Here is a 10,740-nt window from a genome sequence, read left to right as displayed (position 1 = left end):
AACTGATTTCTGAGTGGGCTGGAAAATCTTCTGAACAGTCTCTTGTTCACTGGCGTTTCGCTCTGAGTTTCGCTGATGGTGCCTCTCATGAGAGACAGGATGATTTTTGTGTCCATGCTGGTCAGTTGGTTGTTGGAGAGTGATGTTGGGGTCACTGAGGTCAACCTGTGGTGGTGGTGGTTCCAAGACAGGAAGAATGTGTCTCCTGTTTTTTCTGTACTCTTTCCCTTCTGATTATATGATGTAAGATTTTGGTTCTTGACAGATGTTCTTTACTGTACCCATCTGGTCAAACCCTTGTAGAGTCTGCAACCTTACTACATGTCCCTGGACCAATGGCTGAAGGGACCTGCTGGATCCGTCATAGCAAGTCTTTTGAGTGTTGCATTTTTTTTTGTAAGCATTGCCTTGATCATACTGTTGTTCTTGGCAGCTGGAACCAGCAAAGTTTTGCAGATGGGGAGAGTGGTACGTGTCTGTCTTGACTTAAGTCGTTCAGCTGGTGAACCAAGTGTCTCGTCACGTGGTACATTACAAAGGTTGAGCAGGTTCAGGAAAACACCTGTTCCATCTCACTTGGACCTTTCCATCAGTTGTTTTGCGCTGCGCATGGCTCTTTCAGCTAATTCATTAGCCTGAGGGAACTCCAGGCTGCTGGTCACATGGATGAAATCCCAGACTGAGGCAAACTCTTTAAAGCGTTGGCTTGTGAACTGGGTCCCATTGTCTGAGATTACTTTGTGTGGGCTTCCATGAACTGAGAAATGTCTTTTTAGTTTTCTTATCACAGTGTTGGATGTGATGTTGTGAAGCAAGTCAACCTCAAACCATCCAGAATATGAGTCGACCAATACTAGGTAGTGCTGGCCATTCCAGTCAAAGATGTCTGTTGCCACAGCTGACCATGACAAGTCTGGGATGGGATGTAGCTTGGAGTGGTTCTTTTTGTTGGTGTGGTTTTGTGCTGTTACAGACAGAGCATTAAAGTGTTTTACTCTCAATATCCTTTGTCATAGTGGGCCAAAAACAATGTCTATGGCTTGGCATTTCATTGACTCTGTCCCCAGGTGGCCTCTATGTAGGATTGTGACATAGTCCCATGGATGTGTCTGTGAATGTTCTCATTCATCCATGGATGGCCTAGAAAGGAGTTCAAACTGCCAGCAGATGTTCGTCAGTACTTTACATTCAAGGATGAGCTCACAATTGAAGATAGCATCGTTATGAAAGGCCCAAAGGCAGTAATCCCCAAATCGCTGGAAAGGGACTAAATCACAATCCTACATGGAGGCCACCCCGGGACAGAGTCAACAAAACGCCAAGCCAGAGACATTGTGTTTTGGCCCACTATGACAAAGGATATTGAGAGGAAAACACTTTCATGCCCTGTCTGTAACAGGCTTTCTGTTTCACCTGCATTTTATATATGCATTCCAGTTGTTTTTGCTCTTTCCCAATAATTTTACTGGCTGTGTTTGTAATTCTGGACAGTCTATTTTTGTTCTTAGCCCCCAGGTGCCCATACCTTGTATACATATGAAAAATTAAATCACTTTCAACTAGGCTTCTGTAAACATTCTGTTGTTCATATATGAATCTAATTTCCTCATCAGATACAAGCGCTGCATTTCTTTATTAAAAATGTATTCTATGTTGGCTGTAAAACTTAGTGTGTTCAAAAAAGGTTCCTAAATATTTAAACTCCTGTAGTGCTTCAACAGTCTGATCATTAATCAAATCGGGTGGAAAGTAACGACAGGCATTGTGGTGACTTGCAATACCCAGCTCCTTAGTCTTACTTTCATTAATAAAAAAGGGCACTGTCTGTCTTCACTCCACTTAGTAAGCGCACCAATATGGTGGAGATATGTAGACCCAATTAACTGTCCCGTCTGCACAAGACCGACTAGCACCATGTCATCAGCATATTTATACAATTGGCAGGTTGAATTCATAATTTCCATTTCATTAGTGTATAGGGAAAACGAACAAGTGAGAGCACACAGCCTTGAGGTGCTGCTGTATTCAGGATACTGTATCAGAGGTAATGCCACTGCACCTCAATCTCTGTGGTTGATCTGTGAGGAACTCTTTAGTCCACTGTATAACGTGGCTGTTGGGTGTTAATGCCACAAAGCCTTTTAATCAGAGTATATTTCTGCATACAATTTAAAAACTGAACTACAATCTATAGGTATAGGTCTGACATAACTCATACTGCTGTAGATGTTTACTGACAGTATTTATAAGTGTCAATGTTGCATCTCCAGTACCTCAGCCCTTTTTGTATGCAAACAGAAATGGATCAAATCCATTCACTGAGAGATGTTAAAAGATGAATGACTATGACCTTCTCCAGTCAATTACATAGGATGCTGGTCAGCACAACTGGTCAAAAATTATTGAGCTCTGTTGATATGGGCTTCTTAGGGACAGGAATGATATTGGAAGGTTTCCATGTTTTGGGAACAGAATGTTCATTCAATAAAAGCTGGAACAATTTCATAAAAACTACTGTGAGCTGAACGCTACACAATCTAATCGCCCTACCACTTAATCCACCAGGTCCAGGTGCTTTACTAGGTTTGATTCTAGCTAGGCTGGCTGCTATTTCTGCCTCTGACAGTACAACTGTGGATTGATAAGTGGTGTTGGTGAATATGTTAAAGTTATCATTATCATTAAAATTAAAGCAGGGGGAGTTATCAAATCTGGAATAAAAATGATTCAGGTCATTAGCAAAAGATACATCTTTATTTAGTGGAACATCTTGTTTTCCCCCTGCCTACCCATCATAACATTGAATCCATTCCAGGCTTCTCTGGCATTACTGGAACAGAGCTGACTCTCTACCTTTTCTTTATATTTCATTCTCTTCTTCTTTAAAATTGATCTTAATTCCTTTCTCTTTGAATTAACTGGGGCCACATCCCAATTAATAAAAGCAGTTCTCCTCTCCTTAATACACTGTCATATTTCTGCAGAAGCCTCTGTTTTGTTATTAGGGTACACTCTAATGGTTTTTTTGGTAGGTATATTAGCGTCACAAAATTTTGTGTATTCAGTTATAGTCTCTGTTAGTTCATCAGTATCACTACAGTAATCGTAAAACATTTGCCAGTCTGCATTTTCAAAGCAATCCTGCAGCATCTCCTCACTCCTTGCATCCCACAGCTGAATGTCCTTAATTATAAGTTGCTTTTGCTTTACTTTAGCTCTGTATTTTGGGAGCAGGTGGATAACATTATGATCGGACTGGCGCATGACACAGTGCTCATCTGGTATGTTGCCAAAACACCGATCAAGAATTCTCATGCATCTCATCGGACAATCAATGTATTGATGAAGCGTAGGAAGGTGGTGGGCTAGATCACAGTTGTTATAGTCCCCGAGAATGAACACTGGCAGATCAAATGAGCGTGAAAGTGCAGCGCTATAGCTTTCAGCTACCTTTGGCCTCTTTGTGTTTTGGTCCAGGTACATACGTCAGGATGATTGTTATCTGCCCAAACTCCCGTGGCAGATAAAAAGCCTGAATGATACTGTCAGAATTTCGAAATCAGGGTGCAAATGTGTTTGTGAATGTGCACCCATTTGTTGTCCATAAATATACATACTACATAGTCCTCCACTGATCCATTTCTTTGACAGGTGCTCATCTCTGTCTGCCCTTATCATTGTATAGCCATCAACGAAGACTTGTTTCTGGTTTTAACCATGTCTCCATTAGGCAGATGAGATTACACAGTTCGTCTGTTTCGTAGGTCACTTAACTCCTAAGTTTTGTTGTTGAGAGATGGCACATTTGATTGTGTGATGGTATGGAGCAGAAATTTGGAGCTGAGTCTTCCTGATCTCTCGCGCACATCTCATCTTCAACCTCTTTTTAGTTTTGTTTTTGGTGATTTTCTCCACCATTTGTGTCTCAAGATCTCTATACAGTCCATGGGAATGTGGTGTTTGAAACTCCTGGCTTGAGCTTGAAGCGTCAACATCTGATCTCTGTTATAGGTAAGTGTGGCATCATGTCTACTGGTTGAGACACCACTCGCCCAAAACAGTAGCGCAATGTAATTCACAATCCAAACATTATGAAGTTTCATATTCAGAAACTGTGATTGCTCCTTTATTCTCAAGAGGTTAGACACATCAACACCCTAGACAAGATTAAAAATATACGAACCACTGAAGTGAAGCACTGGGTCTGCAGTTGCACCCCGCCCCGAAAGCTGAAATACACAAATGTATGATATATTTATGGACGTTAATGGTTGTATTGGAAAATTAAGTTATTCCAAGGGTTTTTAGAGAGGTTGTTTCATACCAAAAAAGATTGATACAGCAAGAATTGGGCAGTTTCAGCCTAATTGTCTTGTTAATAAATAAGGGAAGGTCTTCTTTAGTGTAGTGGCATGGAGGTTGGCAGCAAATTTAAAGGCAAATAGGGTGACTGACAGCTTGGTACAGAAAGCAGTAATTCCAGGTTTCTCAGGGTGTTTAGAGCACACAATTATGATTTGGCACCAAATTCAGGTAGGCAGGAGGGAGAGAAAAGATCTCCATGTAGTATTTTTGGACCTTGTGAATGCCTTTGGATCTATGCCACATAATCATTTATGGAAGGCATTTGATTTCTTTCAGATCCTTCAAAGTATTACAAGGCTAATTAGAGCATATTTTGACGGCATTCAGTTTTGTTTCACTACTAGTGAGTACACAATCATTTTAGCAGCTGGAGTTAGTTCAAACTGCCACTTTCCCCATTTCACCCATGGAGATAATAATTAGAACGTGTAAATGGGTTGTTGGTGGTGAGAGTTGATGAACTCCTATCAGAATTATATCGTTGACATGACTACAATTACTATAGAGCTTCACATACATGTAAGCTATTGGCTAAATTGAGTGATAATCTGAAATGAGCGTTTGGGCAGGTTGGTTACTCCAAGTCCCAATGCCACTTCCTCAGGCCAACAACATTCATTCCCTCCCAAGACTGTCCTTGGCAGCGCTGTCAATCAGTCACACACACACACACCCCACCCCCACCACCATCACCACCTTGATCATTGGGGACTCCATAGTCCAAAACATCCGTTTCATTAAAGCGGGCACACACTGCTTCCTGGAGCCACCACTCCTGACATCCGGGAGAAACTCCCAGGACTCCTTGATTCATTTCCAACAGTTGTGAGAGTAATAGTCCACGGCGGCTCCATGACACTGCCTGTTAGCAGTCTGAGCTGACAAAAGGCAAGTTTATCTGTCGTTTTAATCTCCTCAACAACTGTGGAAAAACCACTTTTATGTCTGGCCCAATCCCCACACTGGGTCCTGGTGTGGGACCTTTTAGCAGGATTCTCAACCTTCATACCTGGCTCCAGCCCATGAGTATAGCACACACTGGTTTTATTCAAAACTTTGACTTTTTCTGAGAGTGCTCCTCTCTGTATAGAAGAGACGGTCTTCACCTAAACATGCTAGGTAGTCACATGCTTACTATTAATTTGCCGTACGCTGTTCTTTCCCTCAAACATGACGATTTACATCACACGTGTGGTGTACTCTTCTTCCCCTTTGCCCACAATGACTGTCGCATCCTTCACTCACACCAGCTTTCCCTTGTGGTATGCTCACTGTTTGACTTCTTCCCATTCCTGATGGTATTACCAACAGACATCATTGCCCTCACCGTCACCACAACAAATGACTCGTGACTCAGTCCAATCTCTGTCCCCTTCCTCAGACCTCACCACCTATCATAAAGCAACATCATGTGCAACTGGGTTTGCTCAACACACATTTACTGAATAACAAAAGCCTCATTTCGAATGAATGTATAACTGACAGAAACTTTGATTCCCTCTGTCTCACTGAAACTTGACATAAACCCCTTGACTATTTCTCACCAAACCAGACCACACCTGCAGGATTCACATAAACATCGTCTTGAATGGTGGGGAGGTGGTGTTGCTGCTGTTTACAGGAAGGGCATTTAAACAACCACCATTTCCATTACTGCCGCTCATTCTTTCAAACACTTGCCTTCAAACTCTCTGGTCCCCCTCCATTGGTCACTGCTATTATCTGACCCCCCCCCCCCCGCCCAAACCAAACCCCTTCTTTCTCTCTAACTTCCCTGATTTTCTGACCCAGCTATATGCCATCTCACCTTCCGTTCTCCACCTGGGTGATTTTAATGTTCACATTGATGACACTGGTCTAAGAAAATAGTTCCTACATGAAACTGCTCACAACAAGGTCTGTGGATTATCTTGAGTAACTGGGTCATGATTTCTGGAAAGAGACATTGCTGTTGAGTTTTTCTAATCTATGTTTTTGGCGCTTTGAGCAACACAAGCTGAGCACCATCCATTCCCATTGTATTCGAGAGAAGGCAGACGTCTCTATGGCCGATAACCCCAAAACTCGGCAACTCACACCAAAATGATCTAGATGGTTAATAGCACCACAGGTAAGAGAAAAAACATGCAATTTTGTTTTTAGGGTGACCTGTTCCTTTAAAGACCGATAAATCCATCAGTGGTAATGCACAGGATTACAAATTCTATATAGGCGTGACATATAAGGGAAACCACTAGCTTTGTAAATCAAGCAAACACAAAAGGTTGTGCCCAAAAAGGCCCTGTTTTTTCCTATTTTGGGCAATGCACTTTTTGTTTGCTCTTATGGTTTTATTATTTTACCTCAAAATAAAAGTGAAATTCAATATTTCAAAGGGCACTATTTGACCATTTCTAAACACTTCAGCCCCATCCTTTGCTTGTAGACCTTTTTACCCCCATTTTATCATAGGAAAGAATGGACTCATCACTATAAAGTTGTAATCGTGAAGACATCCATGTCTTCTATCTGTCAAATATCTAAACCATGAGCACTCAGGTCGATGTCTGTTCTTGCATCCAAACGGATAGATGGAGACAGATGGATACAGCACTCTGCGGCTCTCTTCAGAGTCAGACACAAAAGAACCTGCTGTTAGTCATCCATTTCTCATGAAAAGCAGCCACTGAGTACCATTTTGCTGTTTTAGTATGTATGCTGTTCTGGGATGTGCAACATTTGGCCCATGGTCGCACCAAAGTGCTGAGATGTAGAGTGAACCTCTTTCATATCATCTCTTCCCCTACATTGCCAGCTCCAGCTCTGGACCCTTGGCTACCCCTGATAAAATATTTAAGATGTGCCATGATTAAAGTGCATCCTCCTCACCTTGGCAGAAAAATCCATTAACCCCAGGAGAATCAATTCCATTGATTTCAACGATAGAGGATAGAAAATGTGCATGAGGAGGGATGAGCAGAAGGTGAATTTGGAGGGGGCAAGGTGGTGGAAGATAAGGTGATGAAGAGGAAGGATTTGAGGGAAGGAAAAAAAAACACCTTTAGCTCTTCCCCTTGCAGTCAAACCCCTGTATGAAAAATGCATGGGACATAACTCAGGAACACAATTATTTGCATGGCTCAGAGGTTTGAAGCAAAAGACAGCAGCCTCCTTGACATAACACTCAGGCTTTACCAGCGGCACAATACCGCTTAAAACAGCATCGCTCACTGCAAAATGACAGAAGCGGGGTGGGGAGAAAGGTGGGAGGAAAAATGGAGACAAAAATGTGTGTGTGTGCGTGTGTGTGCAGAATGATGAATGCCACTTTCAACAACATCATTATCATCATCATCATCACAACATTACCATCGCCGTCACGTTACTGAAAAATGTAGGCCACAACACATTACTTCCATACAGACACAGATGTAGAAAATTGTAAATGAAGTGCCCTCCTGAATTCTGGTCAAACCTGCAGAGGTAATAATTTCTGTCACTGTCACGCTCTTTTTATATCTGCGGTAAATGGGAACATATAATGTGCAAGAAAATACTTGATTCTGTGGTGGCTATGTGGATTCTGTGGTGGCTATGTGGTGGCTACGCTGGCAGAGTCCCTGCATGAGGGACTATTGTTTGTCCATCTGTGTTGGGTACCTAGACAAAGCCTCAGCAATGTGAGCATATTAGGGAATCTGCATCTCTCAGTTGAGTTATTTTCAAAATATGTAAAAACTGAGAGCTGTTTGAGTGAATTAGAAAAGCCAAGTCAGTGTGGACACTGCCTGCTCTCCCCGTATCAAGCTTGAGGGAGCAGGCGGCACCCGTGCCTTCCGGAATTGCCTTAATTGACACTTGAGTTATGCACACTCATAAACACTGTAGATTGACAAATTTTTAGAGGGCAAAGGAAGGACCTCCAATCATAATATGTCGTCTAGCTGAGTCATTCTACACTCACCTGTGAACTTCAAATCATCTATCATACACAGACAGATACATATACAGGTGTGCAAATGCACACACACGCCCACACACACACACACAAACACAGCATACATGCAAATGTTGAAATATGCTTGCACGTAAAACATGCAGGATGACGCAAATGTCAAGAGTGGAAAGCTTTCCCTCATGCAAACTGCGAGGTTATGGTGTTAAGTCATATAGCAAGCAAAATGTCAGGTTGCATTTGGGGATGTGCAACGTCAGCGGAGCTTTCAAATCCTATTCACCCTGTCTAATAAAGATTCACATGCAACTGCACACACACACACACACACACACACACACAGGCATGCGCACACACACAAATACACAGAAGCAAAAGGCAAAACCTTTTGACTTCAGTGGAGCTCATGAAGGATGGAGTGGGCAACAAGCCAAGGAATCTTACTTTACAATTATGGCATCAACAGCAATCTATACTTTAACAAGCCCAACAGTCTCGCTATCTTTTTTTAATGTTGTTTCTCCTTCTAAAGAACATATACTGAAAGACACACTCCACATACACACACATGACTGGGCACGGTCTGCCTGCGTTTCATAACGAAGGGAAAAAAAATCTTTTTCAGCGATATGCTCCCAACAGGAGGGGGTCATTTTCAAGTCTTGCAAACCCTCCTTACAGCTTCTTGAGTGAGTACTCTAATGAGGGAGGAACAGAGGGTTCAACCAGCAGAAGAGCCCAGGCCTGTCCTCCATCTATTTTATGAACCATCCATCTGCTTCAGTCGCACACCCGATGGGATAGGGATGTTCCAGCCTCGGAGTCTTGTGTGAAACCCGTCTCATTTTCATTGTATTATTTGGCCTCGTGCACTCCGCTTTTTCATCTTCATCTGTTTTTGTTCATGCGCCAGTTATTCAATTCTTCACAACAAAGGTTCTGAATCTGTTTGAGGAATGGTTTGTGCCTTGCCACATAAAAAAGTGTGTTTTTTATTTTAAGAAAAAGTCTTGTATGGCCAAAAAAAATATGTATTTCTCATCTTAGACTCCAACAGAAACACTACAAGAAATCAAGTGAAATTATTTTTCTTAAAGTTTTTAGCTCACCGTTACTTAAAGCTATAATCCTAAGGGATTATAACAACCCACAAATATCAAAATCATGAACATCTTTGTAGTTACTCATTTTAATAGTTACTATTGGACACTACTGGACTTGTCTAGGAAGAATGATATGGACCATAGCATTTTACATCCTCACCGAAACAACTAATTGCGAAAGAGGGAGGCAGTTAGCGGCAAGTTTGAAGGGAGCAAAACTGTTACAGTTAACAAGCAGATATGGCGTACCAAGCTAGCAGGTACCACAACTTCAGTAGCTGAAACTAGGTTCAGTCATGACCTGTGTGAGACCTGTGCACAAGAGGACGGAGGATGCTGCAGAAACACGCAAAAAACTCAGTCCTCTCCAAAAATGCACTGACCAAAGAACAAGTCAGCGTGAACCCCCGGCAAAACAGATGCACTCTGTTCATCCAGCAGTTTAACAAAGAAGCTCAAGAAGGAGCAAATGAGATGGAGGCCAGGATGGAGAACATGTTGGCGATGGTGGATTAGGTTTTCAAAGTGGAACTATTGGAGATGCCACCTTCTCTGCAAAACACACGCATGGGGGAAATAATAATCATTACTTTAGCCAGTGACGTCTCCATAGCCATGAATAGGGAGACCCGTGACATATATCAACCCCTGAGGAGGGTGCCCAGTAGAAAAGAGAAACTATCTGATGATGCACTCAGCCAGCAGCTCCTCCAAGCTCAAAAGCTCTCCACCAAGCCCACCAAGGGACGGAGAAGACAAAAGAGGACCAGAACATTTGCTTGCAGCAACAGCACTGAAAGTCTCTTCTGGTGATCTGTCCTGCTCCGTGGCTGGATGTGCTCCACATGTCACTATAACCACATCTGAGGGACAGATGTTCTGCTTTTCTGAGGAGACCAACGATAACATTGACTTCAAACTGCTGGATGGTGTTGCCTTTCACCAGATCCAGGAGCTCATGAGGCTGATGGATTATCTCACCAGCAAGGCCAAAGTCAACGGTGAAGAATAAAAATACAAAGGCATCACCTCTAAAGTGTGTTCCCCATGTATAGTTTACTACAATTTTAAAAGTTTAATAATAAAGATTATTTGCTTTCCTCTGGGAAAAAAAAGAAACTAAGGTTCAATCACATAATATTATTATATATAATATAATAATATAATTTGTTCAGCATTGGGGAATGTTCTGATAAAACTGCAACGCACTGTTTAATTTCAAATGGATCTCTGGTATGGAAAGGGTTTTAATGCCAATGTAAGATCTTCAGGGTCACGGCTTTATTTTTTATTTATTTATCTTTTATTTTATTTCCGATTTTCCCCCTTTTCTCCCAC

At 42.0% G+C, this 10,740-nt stretch overlaps 1 protein-coding gene across 1 annotated transcript; it reads left to right on the top strand.

Annotated features, from left to right (window-relative positions):
- Positions 1-9,735: 9,735 nt before the first annotated feature.
- cdca9 (cell division cycle associated 9) lies at positions 9,736-10,414 on the top strand. Its single transcript, XM_056279772.1, is given in 2 exon segments — positions 9,736-10,099; positions 10,188-10,414. Coding segments are annotated over 2 exon segments (591 nt in total).
- Positions 10,415-10,740: the final 326 nt, after the last annotated feature.

The sequence above is a fragment of the Lampris incognitus genome, chromosome 5 (assembly GCF_029633865.1).
Source record: "Lampris incognitus isolate fLamInc1 chromosome 5, fLamInc1.hap2, whole genome shotgun sequence".
NCBI classification, from domain to species: domain Eukaryota; kingdom Metazoa; phylum Chordata; class Actinopteri; order Lampriformes; family Lampridae; genus Lampris; species Lampris incognitus.
The sequence above is the reverse complement of the archived record's forward strand: the minus strand, read 5'-3'. Positions and strand labels throughout refer to the sequence as shown.